The sequence below is a fragment of the Ambystoma mexicanum genome, chromosome 6q (assembly GCF_040938575.1).
Source record: "Ambystoma mexicanum isolate Mex_15411 chromosome 6q, UKY_AmexF1_1, whole genome shotgun sequence".
NCBI lineage: Eukaryota > Metazoa > Chordata > Amphibia > Caudata > Ambystomatidae > Ambystoma > Ambystoma mexicanum.
The window spans coordinates 690,174,544-690,202,187 of NC_090937.1; the positions used below are offsets into that span (position 1 = coordinate 690,174,544).

Here is a 27,644-nt window from a genome sequence, read left to right on the forward strand (position 1 = left end):
TTGCAACCATAACGTCCCTTTAACAACCTTTTTCAATGGATGTTCATACATTTCTATTAGTGTAACTTAACCATAATGTCCCTTTTTGCAGTGAATATATATATATATATATATGTTTTGTATACTATGAACATTTATTTATGAATTTGTTAGCCTACTGAGCTTTTTTAGCGAAACTGTTGGGTGTCTAAAATGAAAGTCACTTGTGTGGTGCAGGTGTGATAACAAATGGGTGATGAAGCCTTGAGGGGCGAATGTGGGCATGGCCACATCGAAAAGTGATCTTCTGAGTTGAAACAGCATGCAGATTCTATTTGAGCTATTCCTACATCCAAATAAAGCCACACATTTTCCAACACTTTAATCGGTTGCAGGCAAGGTCCTATCAGGTTGGAGTAAAAAGATCTGACTGGGGAGATCCAACCACAGTTATCTTTTTGTTTGTGGAATGGAGTTTTAACACATTTCTATAATTTGTTGTACAGCCAGTGTTTAGTTAGTAAGGTTTTTGGGTTATTATATTTAAGCACTGATTGCCAGATACAGAAATGTTTGTGCACTGTGCGTATTTATTTATTAGTGTTTTGTAAGGTGTTACTAACTCTAATGTTCCCAGGGGAGGAGAAACAAAATTCAAGTTGAGGGTAAATGATATGGAGGAGTCTGGGGATACATTAGAAAACCTGAAGAGTCACTTGTCTATAAAATAAGGCCCGAGTGTTTATTATTTTGCTTAAAATCCTAGCGGACATTAGATGGAGGAAACACCACTTATTGGCCTCAGGCAATGCTTGCCGCGAGGGCTCCTTACGACAGACAACTGCACTCTAGGACTGCTGGGACAGCAATTTCAAAAGCTCTCAGGGCACTGAATGAAGGCTACATGTGCCTCCATCTCGGATTATGCCAGCCCAGACCAGTTCGAACAATGGCCGGAAGTATGTCAGGGGGCGGTGGCCCCACAGCCCTCACCTGAGGAGGATGATGCCGGATATCGCCAGACTAGAGCGACTGACCCCCAAAGCAGAGGATCACGTGATAACGGGAGATGGGATGGAAACGGAAGACAGACTACAGGAATGAACAAGAACGGTTATTGTTATGTCTTGTGGACGGGAGAGGTCAAACGGATGTAATGTGTATTGTGAAGGGCCCGACCATGTGGAGATATAAGGGGAAGACAAATTGCAGGCGCGCTGGGTTAGATTAGGGTGGCAGGCTAGTAGGCGCCATCTATGGGGTTTGCAACCAGTTATAAAAGGTGACTTGCTTTGATTATTTCCAATATGACTCCGGAGTTCTCTTTTGTGTTTATTCACTTTGATAGTGTGAACACAGTCACTTAAAAGCACTCCAAGTGAGAGGTGGGCATACATTTGAGGGTAGGATCTGATTGTTTGCAAACTTGGAACATTCTGAATCACTTAATTGGAAAAGGAGAGAGTGGAGAAGGAAGCAAGTGCAACATAAGGTAAAAATGAAACATTTGAAAAAGAAGGATGAGGTTAGGCTTAAGGCATGCAAGTTTAGGGAAGGCATATGAGTGTAGGGAAGGCATGCAGACCTGCAGATGGTGCCGACGGCATTCTGAAGGGCGGGCCTGTCAGTATTATCTTGTATGTGTGAACATAAACAAGTGTACTTCATGCAGCGAATCATGTCTTAAAATACCCTTTGGAACAAATGAATCTTGATTTATTTGTTCTGCAATAACAATGGTCTTCTTCGGATCTGAGGATGGTTAGCAGTCCATTCCAATGGTCTGCTCCTGCTTAATAAAATGTTCTGCCTCCAAGATTCTATTCTCTGAAACCACTGATGGTATATTTCTTAGAGCTGGCAGATGTTAAAAGTCTGGCAGATGAATATTTTATTTTTCCTTAAGGATACCTGGTCCTGCTCTCTCAAAACACCTGGTCAATGATCCAAAGAGGTTTGAACGCAACACAGGCATCGGCTGGGATCCAGTGGGGGCATTTCAGAGCCAGGGCGATGTGTTCTGCTGAACTTAACCCTAAGATTACCCAACAGCCTTATTCTGGATATGCTGCATTTGGTGGATATAGCGTTTAGGAGGTGCAGATATTACCTGTTGTGTAGTCCAACCTAGAGATGACCATAGCTCTCATAATTTCCTCATCGTTTGGCATGTTGAGGAAAAACATTTGATACTGGAGCATATAGAGTGTAAGTGTGATTTCTTTGTTTTGTGAGCTCCTGGATTTGGTGGGGGGTGAAAGTCAGGAGGACGACAAAGATTACTATTACTCTTTGGTGTGTGGAGCCCAAGTGGGAGAGAGCTCTTTGTGGGAGGCCTCCAAGAATGGGAGAGAAGCTGGCATTTATGAGCCCACATAGATTATTTCGGTCTTGGAGGAGTTAAGAAAGATACCGTTTTCTGTTGTCCTGCTTTAGAAATTTGAGAGACATGTTGGGATGTGCTGGTGATCCATTGCAGATACTCCTAGCCTGAAGGCAGTTTAGTTATGATCAGTGTATCTCTGGAAGGAAGAAGAGAAGGAAGGGATGAGTTAAGCCAGTGCTTCCAATTAGGTACTGAAGAGCCAGGTGTAGAGGTCTAATCTTTGACGACAGTTGTAAATGAAGGTTCTAGAGAGGAAGAGACTTGATTTCACTACAGCATTGTGCCTCACATTCTAGGGTGGACTTTGGTAGTGCCACCTTCCTTGCTGGAGCCATGGTAAGCCTGAGCGAAGCTAGAGACTCTGTGAGGCCTTATGCCCCTTACTGCCCAAGCTTACCCTGAAACTTATTATCGGCCAAATTGTTTTCTCTGGGTGCTTCATGTGCTTTTTTTCGGGCAGAAAAAAAGATGTTTCTTTTGACAGATTGGTGCAAGATGTGGGTCTCACATCCATCACATGAAATATAAGCCAAAAGCAAGATGGCTGCCATGGTGACACGAGAGGGGCTTGTGAGTGAGTCCCTTCTCGATTATCATGTCATCCATGTTGTGGGAACCAAGCAGGTAAGTTAGGTGGGAAACTGGGCCAGGTGTTCCGGCAGTTGGGGAAGAGGCAAGGGCAGCAGGAAGCCTGTCTGGTGGGGAGAGCACAAATTAGCTGTCCTGTAACATGCACTTATACCATGGGGATTCAGCCCATTTTTCTGGCATACTAATTGTCTGGCACCCCTTCGTCGGTTGCTAATTGTACTTCACCAGCAGGAAGTTAAAAGGCAATCCACTGGTGAGCATATAAACTGAGAATAAATGTGGTTTTCAGACAGTTTTGCTGGGTAGTATGATTGATTGTGTAAAATGTGGCTGTCGGGGTAGGTAGGATGCTTATGAGTATTGGAGAGCGTTGGTTTCAGGATTGTGTCTTTAATAAAGAGGAAGGTTGATTCTGTCCGTCTACTAGGACAAAACGTGGACCGGTGATCATGTAGCAAGTTGACAGATGCACTGAATTCCATCAGCTGCTGCATTGGAATTTTCTCTAGGATTTCTCCAAGAAAAGGAGTGGTAGCAAAAGATGGTAGTTGGCGAAGATGCCTGGGTAATCAGTGGATTTTTTTCCAGAGTCCAGATATCAGAGTTTCCTTCAGCATGTGTGGGAAGCAACCTTGTTCAAACCAGCTGTTGACCAAGGAAGCCAACGCAGGGACCTGTTTGACAATTTTGCCTTTGAAGGCAGATGCTGGCAAGAGAAGACTTGCTTGGAGGAGGCCTTCATTTTGTATTTTTCTTTTTGTTTAATGAAATGAGAGGGTGTTCATGTTCCATGAAATGAGTGACCATAGCTTGTTTCATGGGCTTAGTCTCAAAAATGCCTCTGTCCAAGGATGGGTTGTAAGGATTGTACTTGACCTCTCTAGCCAGTCTAGGGAAGAGATGTTAATGGTCTGTCCAAGGGAGGGGGTTGACTCGGTTATTGGAGAGGGACAAGTTAGTGTTGAGGGTGGCATCCAACACGTGGCCCGATGTGTATACGTGCAGCAGGCCAAATATTTATGAGGAAGCAGTGACAGTTGTAACTGCAGAATAGGGAGGACAGGTCATTGGATGAATATTCAATCCAGAGGTTGAAGTCTCCAAGATAGGTAATCTTGTTAAAGGTGATCTGGGCATGTGTTTGGTCCTGTGTTCTTCCCATTCTGAAAAAAAGAGGATGGGAGTCACCAGGCAGCCTAGACATGGTTACAATGTTGAGGGAATAATTAGGGTTTAGTTTGTATTTGAAAGCGAAGCTTCAAAAGGAGCATGTTGCCACAGCTGAGGGATCAGCAGACAACTTACAGCCAATGTTCAGCCAAGTTCAGGCCACTTCCCTTTATTGGGTACAACATCAAATTAGGTATTAGTTTTAACTGAGCCCACAGTGTGGAGTTCTGGAATAGGTGTGATGAGGCCAGCTTCCCTTGGGACAATGGTCATCATTCCTTCCCACTCTGTTCAAAGCAACACAGCTTTCTTGGCGGCGCATTGGGGTTTTCATTCCTAACTTGTAGAGTTGTTCTTGTGTTAGCTTGGCTGATCACAAATTTACATTGGTCTGCCTTCACTTGGAGAAATACCTGGTACCAGTAGACCGAGGGCCTTGGGTCGTCTGGACGTGGATCAGGTGTCACACTCTTTTGCTAGTGTTGGACCACTGGAATAATAGGCTTTATTTCCCCACCTGTTTGCAATACAGGCCTCAGGTGAGTATTCCTCTAGGGAATCAGCAAAAGTCTGACTCTTATCCATCATTGACTATTGCTGCTCATTGCTAAGGATTTTGGACTTGTATCTCTCTCCTCTCTATTCTTCTATTCACTTTGATCCTCTCCTCCCCTCTTCACCTTCATACTGCTTCCTCGATTTGTTCCCCCATCCCCACTTTCTTACAACCTCACTGGTCACCCGTTGCAGCTTGTTCATTTTCAACTTTCCACATCTTCCTTCCTTTCCACCTTTGTTGGTCTTTTCCTTATTAGTTCCACTTTCTTTTTTTAATATTTTCCTCATCTGGTCAGATAGCACAGCGAGTAGATCGCTTGCTTTGACATCTGTGCAGAGCCTGCCGATGCAGGTTTGAATCCTGGCAAGGCGAAACTCAGCCTTTCATCCTTCCGAGGTCGATAAATGAGCACCACTCACTGTGGGTAATAATAAGCAGCGCTCAGATGCCTGAGGGTTTGCAGCGCTATATAAATGCTAAATTATTATTATTATCTGCCTTTCTCTCTCTCACTCCTCCTCCTCTGACCTCTGTTGTATCTCACCCACCTCCTTCTGTTATCTCCCCTGCTACTTCTTACTCACTCATTCTCTTCTACCTTCTCCACTCATGTATCTCCTTGCTTCCCTTCCATTCTTCTCACTTTCTCCACCACCTCTTCTCTTCCACCTCCACCTCCACCTCAGTTCTTCTCTTATTGCTCCCCTGCTCTTCTCTCTCTCTTCTCTCTCTCTCCACCAGTTACTCCTTTCCCTCCCGCCTTTGCTTCCGACTCTCTCCCATACCTGGCTTGTATCTCTCTGTCTTTTTCCACCACCTTTCTCTCCCACCTATGGTTTTCTCTCCCTCCTCCACCTCTTCTTTGCACTCACTCTCTGAATATGCCTTGTTGCACTACCATGCTCCAAACTTCACCAAGGTAGCCATACTACCAACTCTTGTTCTCCCTCACATTTTATTTTTACTCTGGTCTGAGCAATGGAAGCCATTTTGCTCAAGCGGGTAAATGTGTAAGGAAAGCATGAGCGTGCATAGCGATGGGCAGCTCTTATTTGGAACTCTACATTTACAAAGTGCTACTAGTTCATGGCTCCACTAACTGACATTTCTTGGCAATCTTGGAATCATTAGCTAAATCCGAGTTGTCAGGAGTGCAAAGTATTCTCCAACAATCATGTGAGGTTTCATTTTTTTGTCATGTCGAGGCCGTGCAAGGTTCGCGGGCTGCACATTTAACAGCCTTCATGGACTGCTATCTTTCGTAGAACTAGGCATTCCAACATCTATCCAGAGGCTTGCCGAGGCCTGCTGTAAAGGCCACAGACCATCTTGTCGTTTATTCTAATTCTCTTTGTTCTTCATAAAGCAATGTCTTCCAGTGTTGCCAGGGGAGATTAGGGCCAGGAGTGTTGGGTACTGGTAGAGGAGCAAGGCTAGGGCTGGGCTGGGAAGACTTGGGTATCTGCCATATACCACGTAGGAGAGGTACATCAGTAGGTATAGTCTTGGGTCACACAAGCTCTAGGTCATAGCCAATGATTTTGCCACACTGTGCTATTAATAAACATTGGGGATGCAGACACATAGGCTGGTGAGATCACAGTGGTGGATCGAGTTTTTAGAGTGAGTGCCTGTATAGCTAGCGCCGTCGCAGAAAGAGGCAGAGCGGAGTGGAGGATGAAGTCAGTGAAGAGGCTAAGAAATTTTAACATTTTTGAGAGCCGTCCTGATGATTTATAATCAAATTTGGCAGGAGGCCAAGTTATGTGATCACTCGTGGGGCCAATCAGTCCGTGATATTTTAGTCAGTGCTTCACATTGGTTTGTGGCAGCAAGCCAGGACTGTGGCTTAAATAATTCAGGGCCAAGGCTAGAATTAAGTTATCTGAGAGTTGTAGGAAAATGTTCAATTGTATAGGAGGCAAAGCAGAGCCTTGAAGGCTGCAGCAGAGGACGGGGTGTCTGTCTGTGACCTTTGCGTAAGGAAGAACCAGAGCCACTCTAAGGAGTCAATGGTTAATGCTATTAAAAAAGTTCTGAGAGGTCAAAAAGAGCTAATATCACAATACATTATCAGTCCACTGACAGTGTTGTATTACCTATTGTTGCAATGAGAACTTAGTCTCTCTACTTGGTCTAAAGCCTGCTTGAAATGGCTCAACACAGCTGCAGCCTTCTATATATGAGTGTAGTTGTTTAACAACTTGTTCACTCAATTTGGAATGATAGTTCTTGGTTACTCTAAGTATGTTTCTTCAGAAGAGAATGAGCATATCCATCTTAAGAGATCCTGCGACATTCCCTTTTTTCAGGCAAGAGTTTATCATAAGTGCTATACAAACAAAAAGAATGTCATAAACGTATGTTATGGCTTCCATGTAGAAGCTGCCCATGCTGTGCAGGAGCTGCTCTCTCAGACAAAGTATTACAATATGTTATCAGAATATTACACTATCCCAGTCCCACTCCACCCATCCTTCTGTATGTAGCCTTATAAGTATCGCTCTCAGAGAGACTGCCCACACAGATTTCTCCTTTTCTGTGTGCCCACCTCATTCGCCTTGCACACATTCCCCCCTGGGCTCTGTCACTTCTGACAGGGGCAATCCCAGATGTACCTCTCTGGGGTCTGACAGCTTCCAGTAACACCCAGTAGACAAGCAAGCCTCTGCACTTCAAGGGCAAGCTTGACTCATCTCTAGCCCATCATGCAACCACCCAATGACCGATTTCAGTTTTTCCTTGTAAGGTCTAGAATCAGCCACATGGGTGTACACTCGGTCACAGTAGCATATTAGAATTTGCCTTTTTTCTAATCGGCACTATGCTTTGATTCTTCTACACTGACTCTACAGGCAAACTCCATCCCTACTACTCATTTCCTTATTTACCTGCATATGTTTTTCATGTGACTTTAAACTTCCTCCCCCTTTACCCTTTGGACTACTCTGCTGACCTTGGCAAGAGCACCATTCACCACTCCCTGGACAAATTGGTGCTTTTAGAGCACTCTGGTGGTGACTGGTGCAGTACACATCAGACCCTGCTGATCTTCCATCAAGTGAATTGGCTGACCAGTATACTACCTAGCAGACACATGTGCTGGAGGCAATATAATGTGTACATTTTGTATGGTGAAATAATCTATAAAAGGGTATGCTTCATTTGGAGAATGTATGAAATCAAGAGCTTGCTCTTGTGAGCCAGAGGGGTAGAAGTCACATCAGTCTTATGTTGGAGTTCCTTGTACATTTTTTCAGTGTTATAGATAACATGGCTTGCTAATGTATACCTATCAGTCTCAGTGTTATGGCATTGCTAACAGCTAAAGGAGTACATATTTCGTTTAGCATTTTGTGTCTGTAACTGCACTAAGTTTGTTACTTGTGGTACTAAGGTGAACTGATAAACTTAGATACATATTGTAGGATCCTCTTCGTAGGTGGGCTCATTAAAATAGTACAAGTGACATGTCTTTTAATGTGTTATTATCCAGAAATATGGCCTTTGCAATACTGTACACCCTTAACAAGACCCACATTTCATTTACTACTCCTGATTTCTCAGAGAATGTTGTACTCGTTTATTCTTGTAGGAGACTGGAATGAGCAGCTCTACCCCCTGGTAATGGCCCTGAAGCAGTGTGTGCAGGAAGTGGTTATCAGAGCAAAGAGATCCATGATTTTTGTGGTGCTTCAAGAACTTGCTTGTGGATTGCCACAGTGTTTGCTGCTTATGCAGAGGAGAGATGCTGTCTTCAGTCAAGCGGTAGGAAGTTCTATATGTTTATTCTCTTAACGCAGCATGAGGTGAAAATAAAATGGCAATAATAATGAAATTATGTAAGAATGGTGTGAGGATAACAGTCCGACATTTGTTCTGTTAACAGTGAATGTTGGACATACAGAAGTAACGTTATCAGTTAATAACCCTGTCCATAAACCAGCTATTTTCCACACAGAACCGTATCAAATTTCACCATTGGATTGACATTATCATCTTTTGTGTCTGCTAGGGCAGAATATATTAATAGAGTGATTATTATTTACATGTATTTAAATGGTGTGTGGTGCGTTTTTGTAATGTTTTGCATGCTTGGTAACTATTTTGTGTGTTGTAGAGATACAATTATGTAATAATGCTACCTTTCTACTTATACAATGTTGTTTTATTGTAGGTTATAGTTTATGCTGTTTACTGTTAATGTTGCTTGTATGTTTAATAATATGTTAAACCTTAATGTTGATATTGGCAACATTTGTAGATTTCACTTTTTAGTTAGATAGTAACCTTAACTTTTTTATAAAAGAATATTTGTCACCAATTCTGTTTCTATACTTTTTGAAAAATCTTGATTCCCTATCTTTAAACTTTACATTTTCTAGGTAGTAACATTAACTTTTTTTAAAAAAAATCACTGATTTCTATTATTATTTTAGGTAACAGCATGGGTGTAGGTTGAGCATAATTTGGCAGAGGGCATAGCAAACAAGATGAGATATGGAGCTATGGCCATTTGTTGGCCAATTAACTACTTGAAATGACGAAGCCATTAGCTTTACCAGCGCTTGTTAGATGGATTTTCTTGTCATATGTTTGTATGTTCATGTTACACTTGATGAAACTAGATATGAAGCTCAGACCATTTGTTTGTCAACTTCAAATACTGAAACTATTGCAATGCTTTTTAATTTGTACATTTTGGCATGGGCGAGTGATCATAGTAATTGAATGGATGAACATTTGTCAAAAAATGTGTGTCCATTCAGTTACAAGTTTTTACATGTGTGATTTGTCATTGTAATCAGACACACAACCACTTATTTGTCAATTAACATCTATAAAAGCCAAAATCATTGGTTATGCCAATTCTTGTTATGTCATGCATTTTATATGAGTGATTGGTTGTAGTAATTGAAGCTACTATGGACAACTATAAATGCCAGAACTATTGTCTTTGCCAATTCTTGTTATTTCATAAATGTTCAAATAGTTAGTTGTATAGTCGTAGCAATGGAAGATACAGCCATTTGTTTGTGAATGATCAAAGGCAATCTTCAAAACTATTGACTTTGCCAATGCTTGTTCTTTGATACCTTTTGACATAAGTGATTGATCATAATATTAGAAGAGACAAATGCCAAAACTATTGCCTTTGTGGATGCTTGTTTGCCATAAATGTGTACATGTTTAATTGAATCTGCAAGCATTCTTCAACTAACAACAAAGGTGCAGAACTACTGACTTTGCCAATGCGTGTTATTTCTTACATTTGTACACGTGTGATTAGTCGTAGCAATTGAAACTACGACAATGTGTTTTTAAGTAAACAACTACAAATACCAGAATGGTTGGCTTTGTCAATGCTTGTTATTTTGTATGTGTGATTGGTGTAATTGAATAAATGGTGATTTTTAAATGCACAACTGCAAATCCCCAACCTTTTATTTTTGCCAATGGGAGACTCGGGAGTTGATGAAACCCACGATGGACAAATAATGATTACCCCAACTAATGCAATCAAGGATTATCTCGTTTGACACAATTGTAAGTTTCAAAGGGCACCAACTTTAAGAGCTCGCTTTGGGTGCCTAGCGCTCAGTGAGGTTTACGTCGCAGATCGGGCAGCAATCTGGAATCTAAATGCCCCATGTATCAGGTTGATTTTGAGGATTTAGCAAATTTTTAGTTTTTCTGTCCTGTGTATGAAAATTTAAGTTGGGAGTATTTAGGCCCCCTGCTCATGGCGAGAGACTTTAACCAGTATCGACCTGCCCTTTGTTATTTGTTGAATGTAGCACCTGCTATTGCCTGGAATCTAGAATCTATCCTTATTCATTAAAAATGTATAAAGACTTAGAGAGAAGGAAAAGCAGAAGGGAATGTAACTGTGTGAAGGATGTGTGTATGTTAGGTGGTTTTATTTTGTGCACCTTTACTGACATGGGTTATAGGAAATGGGAAATTTGTAAGTGTTTTTAACAAGAATGTAAACAATGTTACATGAGAGAATCCATAATTATTGTTCCTCTGTTTCAAAATAGTCTAAGCGCACAGAACTAATGGACACGTGGTTATAAATGTGTTTAATCTTTGCCTAAATGGGTAGGTACTAATGTAAGGCGTTTTTTTGTTATTGGAATTGTACTTCATTGTAAAGAGTATATTGTGAATTGAATGTGGATGTCATGCATATTTGGAGATGTCTTGTATGTATCCTGTACATTTTTATAAGTTATTCCTTATAGTAATTGGATTTCAAATGATACTTTGTAGTAATCAGTAAATGGTGAAATGAACGTGGCTCTCCTATGTATTTCATTCAAGGTGTATTGTATATATTTTGTACATTTGTACATGTTTTAACAGGAGGTGATTCCTCGTAGTAATTGCACTTCATAGGAAAGGGTATATTTTGAAATGAACGTTTCTGTAGCATGTATTTTAAGGTGTCTCATATAGATTTTATTATTTTGTACATTTTTACAATGCACATTTAAAAATATAGAAAATTCTTTTTCTTCTGAAGTTGATGTCTCTTGTTTAGGTTGTTTGTTATTCAAAAATGTTCCACTGAAATCAAATGGATGATTTGTAGCAAAAAAGAAAATGGAAGTGGGAAATTTTGAGAAATTGTGTTCTGAAAATCATTTTTCGATGGAGATGTCTCCATTCAAAAGCAACTGAAAAAATATTCATTTTTTTCAACTTCTCATAACTTTTAAAACTGCATGGATTTACACATTTGGCATGGTTGATAGAATTAGGCGCACTCATCTGCTTGTCAAATTTAGTGAAGATCCTTCATCAAGCTCTAAAGATATAGATTTCATATATAACCTTCAATGTAACTTTAATTATAGAGCAGCGTGTTCTGCTTCTCCTTATTTGTGACAATGCATATGGGATAAAATATTTATTAACAAACATTATAAGGGTATTGCAAGTCACCAAGGAGTTCAAATTTGAGGTAACTTTCAAAATCATTTTAAAGTATGGGGGATTTTATTCCTTGGTCACACTGTTATTCCCTTCAATACTTGGTATCTTACTCCTGCCAAAGCAATATATTTTTTAGTTTTCCTGGGCCACCAAGGGGCTGCCATCTGCCTACCTCCTCCTCACCGCAGGTTCACACAGAATCCCACAACTCTGCTCCCACCCTCCTACCCCACTTCAATTTCTACTTCTCACAACTGTCTGGCCCGTGCCCGCATCTCAATCGCTGCCATGGAATTAGAAAGGGGGTTTTGTCATTTTTCTGTTACCTTAGTGGACATTTTTGGTTGTTGTTTTTTAATGGAAATTGGGAACACAATACACGCAGAGCACATTCACCTTAACAGACAAATTGTAAACCACGATTAGCAACCCTGAGACATTGCAGATGTCCCTGTTTCATTCGGGCTTACTTGGGCGTAGGCCGCTGGTAACAGCTTTGTTCGTCCCCGAATGGAGGAGTTATCTCTATTGATCCTTTAAAGTGGCAACAAGACTACACAGAAGCACCAGAAAGCCAACCGGTTGCTTGTCATTGGCACCCACTATGAAAATGCAAACATGAAAACAGGATGTGTTAATGCCACGTTATCTCTTGGTTATTTTAAGACCTTATTGTCAGATGACCTTGTTAGCAACTCTGTGTGGCATGTCAGCAGTCACAAAAGAGTAAGCACTGGTTGTTATTGAAATAATACTTAGTCATATGGGGGATCGGGTGGACATTGTTGTTCATTGTGAGTGTGCTCGCTCTAGAGTCATATGCGTAAAGCATTTTATGTGAAAAAGGGAATGCTATAATTTATCTCTTATTTTTTCTATAAATTGAGTGCAGTTTATGTTCTGGTAATACAAAGCTCTCCTGAGTGAGACGTCACATCCTGTTAAACATAGAACTGCAAACCACAGAAATCCTGCTTAAGCGGAAGTAGTCAGACAATTTCTGGGTGATTGCATAAGGTCTAGTAAGGAGAACATGGTTGTTTTTCATAAAGAACATGTACCTTTGTTTTTAAATATTGTAAACATAGAGATATGGGAGCCTGTTTTCTGTTTGTATTTATCAAACACGCAATTTAACACAGACTACTCACCGTAGTGCTGCAGACCGATGTACAAAAAGACACATACAATGATGAAGCATACATCATAAAATCCCTAGATTAATACATTTCCGAACATTAATAATGAATAAGAAAAGAAACTCTAGCTAAGTTACTAAAACCATGGTAATTCAGAAGGCCTCAGGCGAGAGCCAGGTTTTAAAGATTTCTGAAGGTAATGTGACATTGAATTGTCGAAGTGTGTCGAGAGGGCATTAGTACAGGAAACTACTGAACCTGAGAAATATCTTTTCAAGGTACAGCTACTGCAGGAACCAGTGACTGCAAGGGTTCACTGTTCTCTGCTCCAAAGAGCTCAGAACTGCCCAGGAATTGTATTGTATTGTAGGTAGCATTTATATAGCACCTTTTACCATTATTATAGTCTGAATGCGCTAGTGATGGGAACACCCTCGGGGACTGGAGTCCAAAATGTTGGAAAACATGGAGTAGGATTAGAATGCGTGTGTGTATTTAGCCATGGTAAGGCTTAGCAGGGGTGGCTGGGTGCCAGTAAAATGCAACCCACGAGATCAGGCATGTGAATGGGTGCTGAGAGAGGTCAGGAGAAAGCGTGAGTGCAAGAGAGTAGTTATGTGTGCAGCTGGCCCGAATTTGTCATAGGTCTTCACTGCATACTGATGTCAGAGGTGTTGAGGCATAGTCTGGTGTAAGTAGGCGGAACAATTATGTGACCAGTGAGACAAAATTTGTCGTAGTTGTTGGTGTATTCTGCTGTGTGCATTTGTACGTACCTAGAAACTCGTATGGAGATTTGTTGTATATGCACCCAATCAGGTAGTGTCATCCTCTGTTGATTCTTGCGGCTGCGACAAATGGTTAGTGACACAGGGTAGACTTCCCAAATTACCAATAGTAGAAAATGGGCTACATTTTCGAACTCTTCGAGGTGGAGAGCATGGCAAATCTTCACAGATAGTTTGCACGCACTAAACCTTCACAGTTGTTAAAACTTCCATGAAAGGCCAACCCTACAGTTCATCCAAGCACGATTCCTGGCCACCCCTCATGTTCTTCTTGTGCGATTGAGGGCAACTACCAGATTTTGGTCAGGTGCAATATGCTAGAAACCTCCACCTGTCCTTCTGGCAGACACCTGGCGGGTTTAGCTGCCTGGCAGCCAGGTGTCTGTATGAACCCCACCTGTGAGCCAAACATGCAATCTTAAAGTGGATACCAGATTTCAACAGTAGCATTTTAAACTGTAGGAGCATCAGAGTGGGTGGAGTGAACTTCCTGACTGAAACAACCAACCTGGCCACAGTATGAAGCGGTGGCCATCATGGGAGCAACCAGGGAGAAAGGTTCACCTTCCAGGACAGAGTTCCCACTGTGGATTCAAGAAATATATAAAGCCTGAACTAAAAGATGGAAATCTGAGGCAGACACAAAAGGTTTCATAGCTTTTAATGTAAACAAGTGATAATTTGAAGATTTCTCCCACTGGTTCAACCTGTTATATCGATGATATTATTCTGATTTGGAATGGGCCACAGGTGCTCCTCAATGAGTTCTTCCCCAGTCAGCTCCCCCTGGTGGACAGGAATAGACTTTAGCCCCCTAGTAGTGGTGAGTGTGACTCTCTGCCTTACTACCCTCCCTGCATACGCTCTGCAGTCAGGTGATTGCACTACGCCTAGGTCTGCTAAACATGTTTACCCTTGGCCTTTTCCGGCCTCCCCCTTCAGGTGGCTCCATGACCGCTACTCTTCCAGCTTCTTTTCATATGTCTTGGTGCATGGGCACGGACTGGATCGGGTGGCACTATGTGTTTCTCCTTGTTCGTTGGTGATATGTTTCCCTTTTCTGTCAATGTGTCCTGAAACACTTTGATTAGCATTTATAACTCCTTGAACTTATGTTGATGCCCGTTAGGCTGAGATTCAGTTTTGTTCATGTTCTACAGGGTCCAATATTGTTTTTTAGTCCTGAAGAAGGCGGTCACAACCATTCATCTCCGCCGAAACGTCATCATGATTTACACGCCTCGGGCGTGTTTCACGTTTCTGTTATTGCGATGTTTTTGACGTAGACCCTAGCAGTTTTTAATTTATCTTTCACGTTTATGTATATTGTTATCTCATTGATTTATGCCTATGACCTACTTTAGAGATTGTTATGTAAGTGAGTTTGATTTATGCCTCCTGCGACCTACCTAAGATGCAGGTTCACTGTTATGCAACTAACCTTAGTAGGCAACCAACATACATATGTTTTTGTATTAATTTACCTTTGTCTTTGATGCTTTGTGTTTGTACTTAACCATTTATGCAGTCACTCAATTCTTCATTGTCTTTTCTGTTTCTTGATTGTTTACTTGAACTCATGATATAAATCATCTAGTTTTAGATCCAATTGTATGAATTACAAATCTTTTCTTGATTACTTGAACACTTTAAACTATGTGATTTATTGCCATTTTGCATGACCAGGATGCTAAATTACTGGTGATTCATTCAGCTTAAACAAGTCTGTATGGAAAAAATAAAACTTCCTGTGTAGGTATTTATATGGTTTCTTTTCTCCTCACACTGCTTGTATTATATACCTGGTTCACTATCCTGCCCGGTACCATCATCTCAATCTGTGATTTGAGACTTCTACAGTCCTCCGAGTTCCAGGCCCTTCCTTGTTGGCTTGCTCAAAGCCTTTCTGCTTGCCACCTTCCCTTTGCCCATTTGGTCACCCGCATACCTTTTTTGCATGGTCCGCATGAGTTTTCACCTCTCCAAGGCATCTGCGGTTGAGCTGGGGCTTTTTCCAGCCTTCTCAGATGGTTTGCTGTGTGCAGCAGAACTCCACCTTCCCAGTTTCTCTGGGCGGTGCAGTTCTTACTCCACGCCTTTCTTCTGCTTCAGGGACTCATTGACCTGCCTCTGCCGGCTCTGTATGTGTCCTGGCTACTATAGGTCAGCTACGGAGCATCCTATTCCTGGTTCAGTGTCCCAGTCTCTGCATCTTCTTCGCATCTCATTCGCCCTCTGTTCTTCCTAGGAGGACTCGACTGCCTGTTTGGTCTGTATTCCCTTTTTGTTGCGCACTTACTGACAGATTTTCAATATTGAATAGTCTGCTATTGTTGGTTCCGCGGGATGCTCTTCAGCACTCCGTGTTTTGTCTATATCTCAGTCAAAACATTATTATTCTCTACTGGGTAACTGATGATCTTCCTCGTCCATGCTATACATGGGTAGTCATTGTTCTTCCTCGTCTCAGCATAAGGTAATGAGATAGAATGGTACACCTTACACTTGTAGATAGAAACCTGTGGTACTAAGTTACCCTATCTATGATAAGAGGATGATGGGAGGTTGTAAGGGGTGGGTGGATACCACGTTCTACCTGTCATGTTGTCCCTCATCTCATAAGGGGTTCCCCTGACCATGAGATCCTCCCATTGTGCACCACCCCCAGGGCGACTAATAGACTGTGGCCGCACTGTCCTGCCCCATGGGAAGGGTCCCCCCGTGGGATAAGGGATGACCTCCAAGGATTCGTCACAGTGGTCTCTAGGCTAGTGTCTTTGCTACAAGAGTGGGTTCATGCCTTTCAAGATGGTGCTTTGTGGTGCTTCTGGTCATTGCATTTGATGTAGAATATGAAGTGGTGTGGTGAGATCTGATGTCACTTATGGTGGGGACTGAAAAGGTGCAGTTTAGGTCACTTCTTTTGATTTTCAATCCGTTTACTTAGATATAATCAGCAGCAAAACATAGCCGCCAATTAAGTATCCCCACCTACTGTATTGCAGGTATACTACAGAAATAAATAGGGGCCCAGTTGTTACGCTAAAATGGGAAATATAAAGTTACTCGATGTATCATGCAATAGTTATGAGTACATGATTCTGGATTTCTTAAGTGTGAGACGCATATTGAGACTTTGTGTGTTTTTGGTGTATTTCAAATCTGGCAAATGCTAGGGAAGAATACCCGACTCTTTCAAATGCGACTCATTGCTCTCTTTGACCCCTCGCTAGCAGCGCAGGTTACTGGTTTACTCCCAACACCATAGAATTTAAATTAGCACCTTGAACACTCTAGGTGAGTTGGCCTAACACCCAAGTAAAAAGGCCAATACAGTTGTTGTAAGGAGGAAGGCGGACAATTGAACATTTCAGGATGCCATCGTGAAAGACGGTTAGAGTTGGCCACTGGGACAGTGAAGAAAATATTCTTCCTCATCAAAAGACATGCCCCAAACTGCATCAGCACAGACCACACAGTAGTATGTTAATGCAACGGATACTAACAGATACCAATGAATGCACTGACAGAACTGTCACTCCAGACAGGCTTAAGAATACGAGGACAGGCTCCCTTACCCAGACCCCTGTTAGGGAGAATTCTCATTTCTGTGCTAATTCCCTTCAACCTTATAGACCCCCAGATTTTTTGCTAGACTTTAGGACTTTGTAATTCTACCCTTGTAGTGAGTGAGCCCTTTTTCTCACTCTCTCATGTGTTTTGATCTGATTTGGATTTTATGTATCCTTTGGTTTTGGAGTCTGACAAACTCCATAGGCATCTACGTTTTGTAGGGTGACACACAGCACCTTCAGTGCAGTGTCACAGAGAAATCCTTTAGATCTCTCATGAGGTTTAAATACCTTTTCTTGTGCGAACTAGTGGCCCCAAGAATAGTAAAGTGAAAATGTCTTTACTTACCTTTTCTTTTTGTAGGTCCAGCACACCCCATCGTATGTGGTGTGCTGGGGGTTACTTGGTAGTCCCTTTTCCTACTTACTCATGTAACACTTTTTTATGTTACCCTCACTAATTTAAATGGCTGGTGGCAGTGGTTTAATTTTCCTACCATTGTGCCTTTAATACCGCAGGCTGATACCACAGCTGCAGTATAGCACACATGGGTGACCATTTTGTCAAAATGGCCCTGGTCTTCTTTTTTTGCCATTTTCCGTTTGTGAGGTCGATCTTGGGGTTTACTCTGCACGCCAAACCAGGTATAAGCCCTATGTTCATTTTGCCTTTGGCAGGCTTCAGTACTGAAACCCGCCTCTGGCTCCAGTGTGTCTGGAAGGGCAGAAAGTGAGGCAGGTTCCCGGAACTCCCCTGTCCTGGGTCTTTAGGAATGCCTGAATGCACCCATTCCTGATTGGCTGTTTGTCCTTGCAGGACAGCCACCCTGCTGTTTAAATGACAGCTAGGCTGTGCATGAATTGGAGAAACCTGCTTAAAAGGCAAGGGTTTTGGGACTGAAGACACAGTCCACCACTGGGAAGGACATCCCGGCAAAGAACGAAGCTTGCAGCATCCTCCCAGACAGTTGAACTGCCCAGTGAAGCCCTGCTGCTGTGCTCAAACTCCCTTTTCTGATCGACAAGAGAAGCTCCGGAAGGGTCGACTTCTTCCCTTGGGTTAGTGGGGCCAACTTACCCCAAGACAACCTCCACTGGAACACCTTCCCCGAATGGCTGTACTTCTTTGCTGCTGCAGGAACCGAGTGCCAGGGGTCAAGAAATCCGTAGTCAAGTGCAACATCTGTAAGCAAGCCAAGAGCTCCAGGAGTCTTCACCAGGATCTTCCAGAAGCAGGACGACCAGAGCTTGAATCCCCTCAGCAGAGTGCAGGACTAAAGGAGTGAAGGAATCCCAACCCATGTCCAAGATCCGTGATGGTGCTGTTTACCGAGCACTGAAACCGCAAAGTGCCGCTGATCCGTAAAGAGCCCGTAGCTGCCGCCGACCTTCAGATTGCTGCTGCAGGAGTCCCCAGATGTTCTCCGTCTTGTCTCCACATCTGAGGCCCAGGAACACAGGATCTGCATCGCTGCAACCAGACAGAAGCCAGCTCGACCCTCTTCTTTTAACCAAAGGTACTGTTCGGACTTGGGATAATTACCTCATTGTCTGTAGCTTGCTCTTCTCAGTTGAGACTTGCAGTAGCTGCTTTTTCTAGAGTTGATCTCAGCTCTAACTTTCACAAGTTTAACAGCGCGTGACCCTACAGTGATTTTTCTTCAAAAAACTCTCCAACTTTGTGCAAAACCTTAACTATCTAAGACGTGCCTCAGCTCCATAGACTTTGCTCCAATTGACTTTGAGTATCCTGGCTCCCTGCAGACTCTTCTATCACATTTGACTTTGATTCTTTCTGTCCCTCATAGGTGATATATCGGTTTTTAACGAATATTGCTTGTAAAGGTTTTTATCTAGACTTCATTGGAAGATTTAACGTGCTTACATGCTCTGATGACCTGTTTAACCTTTTTCATTTTTCATTCCTTTAACCTTTCCTTTCATTGAATTCAGAATTACAAAGTGCACTATTGATATATAAATGCAATTACTGTCCTAGTTAGTGAAGTCACCTCAGGGTGTAGGGAGTGTGTAAGAAGCATCTCTAAAGAGTATCTACCAACTTTGTATTGATTCTGAACAAGTATTTTAAAGTGTATTTGGTTGCTGCATATATTGCCCTTTTTAAAGAATGCTTATTTAAAAACGATTGTTAAATAAATAACTATTTTAACTAAAAACCTTGAGTGTAAGTTTTACTTGGATACTTGTATTTGTGGATTTCATTGCTACAGCTCTACAGCTCACATTTACCCCTCTTGAGATAAGTCTGACGGCTCAGTCGCACTACCAACTTGTGTAGTACAGACCTATACCAATAAGGTGGTTACCCAATACCAAGAGGACAAAGGTTGTGTAGTCTCACAGAGGTTAACTACATACCTTCTTAACTAATAACCCCCAGATCAGCACTGACCCTTCAGCATTAGCACAGCAGAAAACAATTGCAGGCGCAGGTGTAGTTGCTCACTCCAGACCGCCCATTCAAGCTGAGGACAGACGCCAATATCAGCACTAGCACCATAGCATCTTAGATGGATTGTTGGGGTAGAAAATGTATCACACTTAGATGGATTGTGGGGGTAGGAAATGTTCCCATCTTCATCTTGTATCCTGGCTTGCAACATTATGTATTCCTACTGACTTCTGCAATTGTATTCGCTCTCCACTCCTGCTTCTCCAGTCTTTTGGACTGCTTACTCTCTTTTATCTCCTCCTTTCCCTTCTCCCTTTTCCTATCTCCTACCATTTACTTTCTTCTATGCACTTACTCTATCAGAATTGTCCCTGGACCTAAAATGATAGCAACCTCGTCTGTTTCCTCTACCCTCCCATTACTGTTTTTTTCCTCCCCACCATCCCTCCAGCACTATCTGAAGTGTCGTCAGGACTAGTATGATAGTCGCTTGTTTTGTTCCTCCCCTCCCTTTCTGCACCCCTCACCTTTTGTTTTTTCTCCGGCTCTACCAGAAATGTCGTCAGGCCTAGTACGGTAGTCGCCCGTCTGTTTCCATTTCCTTCCCACTCTCCCCCTCCCTCCCTTCCTTATCTATGTCTTAGCTCTTGCACTATCTGAAATGTTGTCAGGCCGAGTAAGATAGTTAATTTCACATCCTTACTGTTCATGGCCTGTAAGAATGTGGTTGTATTTTCCCTTGTTCCCTCCCTTGTCTTGAAGCGCTTTGAAACACATTGTGTATAGGTGCTATATAAATAAACGATCATATATCATATAAACGATCATATGTCACACTTAGATGGATTCTTGGGGGAAAGAAATATATCACACATAGATGATTTGTTGGTAATAGGAAATGTATAATACGTAGATGGGAGCGTTGGGGGTAGGAAATGTACCACACTTGGTTGGATTGTTGGGGGTAGGAAATGTTTTGCCCCTAACTAACCATACTAAAATCTCACCATTCTGCATACTCTCAGACTCTGAACTAAACACAACCACACCTCTACCGCCCCACAAACTGCGCACACTTCACAACCCTCAACACGAAACCATACCATACACAATCATTCCTCAACACCACATGAAAGCTACCAACCGAAAACACACCTATGCTCAGTGACCCGTTTTGACGAACTGAAGCTGCCAACAGCACATCAAATCTCTCTTACTCTTCTCCCTCTGGATCCCACTAAAATACCCAACCCTCCTCCCATTGCCGATCCACCAGAGGGCCAAGAGACCACACAAGTGGTAAGAGTGTGCAGTACAAGACCCATTAACATTAACTATGTATTTAAAACAGGAATTGATTCACAGGTGAGGCACAGAACCCACGAACAGCATCATGAAAAATAAAAGAAACAGTTATTCAATAAACTGATTGAATTACCATTTTAACAGAAGATGAACTGGGTACCTAATTTGAACCACAAAGGAACGTTAATCATGAAAGGCGTAGCTTCCACACAGCATGTCAGATTGAAGGATAATCTTTGGGCATGTTTGTGACAAGAAGGTGTTCATTAGTTGCATACTGTGATTTCTGTAACTTTTCCAATAATGAAGCAATACAACTGAGAATTACCGGGCGATGTCTCTCCTCACTATTCTGGAAGAAGCTGCTCAAGGAATCTCTTCCTTTGGCAACCATCTTAACGATGGCCAGAACTGAAGACAAGCAGTACAAATGGAACAAGGCATGTCACATGAAATTGAGCCAACAAACCTCATGACACATAAAACATGTGTCCATATGAAGAAAATGGTAACCAAGTGCAAAGACAATGCTGGTAGAGTCTGCTACATCTTCGGCTTAAGGGCAAACATGCAGTAACTGTGGAAAATACAACTACTTTGCCAAAGTCTGCTGATTGGTGTCAAAAGGCCACTCGGGTGAGTCATTCAAAGGAAACTTGGGTGACATTTGTACTATGAAGGAGTAGTAAACCATATTGGAGTCTGGATGCTCATCAGATGAATATACCCACATGATGACTCATAATGTAATGTAATTTGTCATTTGTATGGCGCCATTTCCCGTGGCCTCAAAGCACTGTAGGTGAACACCCTTGTGGAACAGAAGTCCAAGGTATGGGAAATTCATCAGAAGAGTTTAGAATGTGTGTTCATTTTTGCCAATACGAAGGAAGGTAGGGATGACCAAGTTCCTGTTAGCTACCAATGCCAAGCTGGCTTGTGGGTAGATGCTGTGGGTAGTCGGGAGAGTATGTGAGAGCAGGAGACTCATTATGTGTCACGCTAGACTGAAAATTTGACGTGGGACGTAGCTGCATTATGATAGCAGGTAAATGCGGGCGCGTAGCCGTGCCTTCAGCTATCTTCCATCAATATGAAGTGTGATGCGTACCCGTGTGTCCTAGCTTGTTTTTTGGCTTCGTAGATGTGGCACAGATTCTGTCCTGTGGTCTGCTGGAGTTTATTCTCTCTGTCTATCTGCCACCGTACTCGCAAAGAACTGACAGTATTACTGGCCCGGTAATACCAGTGCCGGTAATACTGGTAAATCCCCCCCATGGAGTCCTATCAGACTCGACTGAATGAGGATTTACTTGTGTTTCCGCCACTTGGAAACTGCCAGTAATTCTGGTAGACCAAGTAGCAGAAACGTTATGACATTTTGCCGGTATCCTGCCGGTAATACCAGCAAGATACCAGAAAACATCTAATGAGGCTCATAGTCTCACACTCCAGCAGGAGCCTTTCAGAAACCGAGAACAAAACTGAAAACAAAGAGCTTGTGGTTGTATGGGCCTATGAACATTACCATATGCTCATTTGTGGTAAACCTTTAATCATTATCGCAGATCATGGGAACACTGAAGAAAGCAGGCTGATAATGTGAAGTGAGTCATGGCTCATTGATTTAAACATTGTGCACAATGCCATGAGTCTGCAGGTACTCTTCCCATAGCACTACAAACAAATGCCAAGCTGAACTCCTGCTTGGCCGCAAGCCATGCGCATGGCAACTACAAAGGCCATTACTGAAAAGAGGGAAGGGTGGGCACCACTGGTTGATTAAACAGTAGTAACAAATCCAAAGAAAATAGTCAAAAATTAATCGCAGCATACCAATAAAGCCTTAGCACACTGATGTAGAATCCAAACAAAGGGGCTAGGAAAGAACTTCTTACGTAGGGACAGAAAGAGAAAGTTATTCCTGCACCGGTATATGTTTCAAAATACTCTATACAAGGTAACCGGATCAAATCAGTGATAAAAAAGAACTGGAGGACTCTGACCTGTGATTCTAGAATAGGGCATTTGTTTCAAGACTTGCCCACATTCGCATATCAAAGGAGCACTAATTTCAGAGACCAGCTTGTCAAAACAAGACCAGTGAGAAAACAACCACTGACAACAAGAAAAGAGACCTTTCCGTGCATGCACTGCATCAATTGTAGCTTTGTAACCAAGGGGAATTCCTTTAATGATATGATATGATATGTTATTTATAACGCGCTTAATACCCAGAGGTTTCTAAGCGCGGACCCGGGGATCGAACCCGTGTTGCTCCGTGTCGTCTTGCTTCCAAGGCGAGCACGTTGCCGCTGAGCTAATCATCCTAGATCAGGAGAGAAAATTAGGATCAATAGTTTTGCAACATGTGACACTGCAAACTTTATCTACATGATCAAGTGCCCATGCAGGATCTATTATGTTGAAACGACAAGGTAAACTGAGATGGAATGAACACAGAGCTTTCATCAGGAACAATAATATGAATTCAGCAGTGGCCCGACATGGGGTGGAGAAGAAACACACTATTTCACAGATTTGCTTCCAGATAGTAGAGGCAGTTACGAAGCAGGATGCACATGAGAATCTAGCAATAAGACTAGATCAAAGAGGTTGCCAGTGATAGGGTCGAAAAGAAAAGGATTGAATGCCTTTTGATCGAAAAAAAGGTCGATTTTTTTTTTTTTATGGGGGGTTTCCCCCAGCCCCCCGTTTTGTTTATTAAATAAAAAATGTTACCAACCCAAACTAAAAAATATATATAAAATAAATTTTTTTAAAAAATTCAACCCTTTTTTTCTGATCCTTTTGCATTCGAGCAAAAGGTCATTCGATCCTTTTTTTTCGATCGTTTGACTGGACACCGATCAAAGAGATACCTATTGGATATAGCAACTCAATGCCATGACCACTGGAGGCATTAATAAAGAGACCAACTTTAGCCTCGAGTTATTCTTATGTATTTACTGATTTGTATTCCTTTGATTTAATGTATGCCATCTACAGCCTTGAGATTTATCCTTATGTATTGACTATTTGTATCCTGTTGATTTTTTGCAATGCATTTTGCAATTTGCAATTGATTTTTGCAATCGGTTTATTATGCTTGGGTCTGCATTGTACCGAGTCAGTTACATCCACAGCCCTATAACCTAGAATTAGCATTTTAATTCGGCGCCATGTCTATATTGTTTTAACACATTTATGTAATGAAAGTTAGCTGTGCTAAGAGCTTTATGATAGACATTATACTGTTATAAGAGAATGTTAAACCATGTATAGCCCACAACTCAAGTTCATTGACCGGTTTACCCCATCATAGAAAGCTCTGTATGCTTGTTATTCTACGCTCCATATTGTTTTTATAACACGATACATGTGTAAGTATGGACGGGCCCACAGTTGGTACTTTCACATTACTAGTGGGAAATTTATACACTCAGTGTTTTACTGTTCCATGATGTTTTGAAGTTTAGGAAAACATGGCAGCCGCACAGTGGCTGCTTTTCTCATGTGCTCTGATCCCAGGACGCACGGGACGCGAGGCATACATGACGTCACTACATACGCGTACACGTGATGTCACGTCGCCTAGCAACTGTGGCAAGAGAACCATAAACATTGGAGAGACACTTGAGGCATGGCATTTCTCCAACCTGCCATGTAACTGTGACCCGGGCCATGGCAGGTAAGACCACATGTCTTACTAAACGCTTACCATATGGACTTTTTACATTAGTGGGTTACTCCATCAGTGACCTTTTTCTGTTGCTTTCATTTAGTAACAGGTAGAGATGGACCATTCCAGATAGTCACTAGGGTGTCTGTATGTTCCCAAGTAAATATCAATTTACACGATATAGATATATTCTATTACTTTTTACTTTTTGAACATAGATCCACACTATATTGTACACATGTTAAATGCTATTGTTTTGTCATGTTTGTGTTTCTCTATAGATGCTTAAAGGCTTTTACACAGCCAGGTAAATGATGTGATTTAATCTTTAACTATAGAGTGGGCTATAAAGCCCAAATGGATGAATTTGCATATGTTTTGACTCTTTTTTCTAATTCTTTCTATCCCTCATCATTCGTGTATGAACTGTATGGTGTTATCGACAATTATGTGCTATGTGTTTGTTTCTGATTTATCCTTATGTATCACATTTTGGTGAAGTGTTATGTTTATAGTGTCCAGCCCTGATGACGGACTCAGTTACTAAAATATATTTTGCAATTATTTTTGGACACACATTCTGGATGCACACTGCCTTTCATGAAATTAAAGTGATTGGGACCTTTTTACATTAAGGTTTAGGGAATACATTTTGAAAGCCTTGTTAATATTACTTGAACATTTAGCAAACAGTTGCAACTTGTCTAAGGGCACAGCGTGAGTGTACTACAAAGGCCATCACATAAGCGCATTGTCCATGAAGTCATTGACGAGACCAACAGGATTAAAAAAAAATGAAAGCCTCTGCAGCTTGACAGCTTCATGCAAACCACACACGTCTCAAAGCGGGAGATCTTGTTCTAGTCCAGAAGCCATGAACAAAGAATAAGGCATTGTATTTGACACCTCCCCGCTAACGATCATGAAAATAAAGGGATCAAATCATCACGAGAAACATGGCACACTTTAAGAAAGATCGAGCCTGGAAGGTATCTCTGCCGAGCCAAAAGAAAGAACATAATGGCTAGGGTAGCTGAACATCAGAATACATCGTTACTAGACATCTTCCAAGTAGGATCCCTCAGTCTCTTTGGAAACTAATAGAAGAACTCCCTGGTGAGTACACAAGAAGAAGGACTTCTCAGAGAATACTTTGGTAACCATAATGAACACACTGACATTCAAACCCAGGAAATACAAAAAGAGTTCTCAATGTCCATACGCTTTGGACCCAACATGAGTAGGTGCTAAAATGTAGCGAACTGTACAACACCCACTTATTAAATAAATGTAGGAGGGGACACTGTTGAGATGTCTGCGAGATGGATGCTTAGCTTTTCGGCTCTGTGCTGCACCGACCATCATCTATGATTATCCACCGAGTTGCTGGCCATCCGATCCTGCAGTGAGGACCAGCTGTCAAGCGCCTGTCTGGGCACCCCCGGGCCGAGTTGCAAAAATATCCAGTGCCTTGGAGCTGAGAACGAGGACACTCTGTTCAAGGGGCGATCAGCGCTATCTACATCCGTCCAGCCGTGTGGTGGGGCGGAGAGGAGTGTTGAATGGCACCCGCCTGCTGTGCTGGCCCTGCCGGGGGGGGCGATCTCAGAGTCCTATGGGTACTGGAGGTGCTGCGGGGCTGCTGCTCAGCGGCTGTAACCATTGAAGGTCTCTGGAATTGGCTGCGGGATTGAGGATTCCCCAGATGCTCCCCCTGCCGTGGAGCTGCGGAGGACGGTGCAGCCTCCTGAGGAAGGGAGGCGGACTCCTGGTACCGGACTGCGGTGCGTAGGCTGGGGGCGACAATCTGAACGGAAAGCTGCGAAGTGCTCCTGGCGGTCGGGCCCCTGTGGTGCTGCAGAGGCCGGGACCGCAACGTGAAGACTGCCTGTGAACCCGTGCGGAACGGCTCATTTCCCAGGCGGCTGGGCACTGCAGCCCTTGGCGGTCACCACCCTGCAGGTCTCGTGGGTCCCCCGACCTGTTGCCTCTTCCCGCTCCACCTGGCCTGGCTCCGGATCCCGTGTTGCTCCCCCTGTGCTCGCCTGCTGCGCTGTATGTGCTTTCTCTTCCCGGGGCTGCCTCAGGATACACCGCCTCGGGAGGGGCCATGAACCCTCCACTGCTGAATGCCCAGATCGGATCTATGGGCTGATGACCCCCTGGTGTGACTCAAGCAGCTGGGGGCACGCATTGGGGGCTAGAGGCTCTCCTGGCCTGGGTCTCCCTCCTGACCTCCGTTACTTTGCCCATCCTGGGGCGGCGTGGCCCTGCAGATATCTGTAGTTCACATTCAATGGCCATCTATGAGGCCCACAGCAGCACAACCTCCTTGCCCTGCTGCTGCAACTTGCATGCGTGACTGTGTGGGATCCTTCCACCTCTGCCCGGTTGGGCAGGTTGCTGGCTCTGAGTGACATTTGCGATGGTCCTGCCTGTTGTGCCTCCCGTGAGCCCTTATTTCACCTCTGATCACCCTGGTTTGTCTCTCTGCTCCATCTGGCCACATCTTGGGGCCTGGGAAAACTGCTCACCACGTGGCCTCACTGTGGGGAACTTGGTGGCCACCCCTGAAAGTGGCATTGGAGGGCATGGGCGTCTACTACCTGCATCATATTGCCAAGTGCCCGTCGGAGGCTGCGGCGAGGCCCTTGAGATCTACCTGCAGCTCTAGCTTGGGCAGCTATCACACTCCCACTGGTGTCCTGCAGCCTGACTCAACAATGTCTAACAGATCCCGAGGCGCCAACAAGGTCGGGGCAATGGATATATTTGCTAAAGCAGTGCCTAGGCCATTGTCAAGGACAATCCTCTGCGGATCTGGAGGATGCACCAGGACCTGTAGAGACTCCAACTGAAGACTTAACTGCTATGATGGAATCCATGGCTAAGAACTTTGCATCTTTTTACGAGAAGTTGGATGATATCAATGCCAACGTTGCATCACTCAAATCTCAACTGGATCATGCGGGTACGCAGATCACAGAGACCAAATTGAGAATTGGGACCAACGAGGATGGAATACACACACTCCAGGAGACAGTGACCACTCTGACTAAGGACATGAAGCTAGTCAAGGCAAAGTGCGACGATTTAGAATCGAGATTGCGCAGGA

At 43.0% G+C, this 27,644-nt stretch overlaps 1 protein-coding gene across 5 annotated transcripts in view; it reads left to right on the top strand.

The window, feature by feature from the left end:
• The window catches only part of INPP4B (inositol polyphosphate-4-phosphatase type II B), a 3,177,224-nt gene that overhangs the window by 2,638,796 nt on the left and 510,784 nt on the right, over positions 1-27,644 (top strand). For all 5 annotated transcript variants that reach the window (XM_069631181.1, XM_069631178.1, XM_069631177.1 and 2 more), the window contains one exon: positions 8,281-8,453. In XM_069631181.1, coding sequence (XP_069487282.1) covers positions 8,281-8,453 — 173 coding nt within the window. The remainder of the gene's footprint in view (positions 1-8,280; positions 8,454-27,644) is intronic.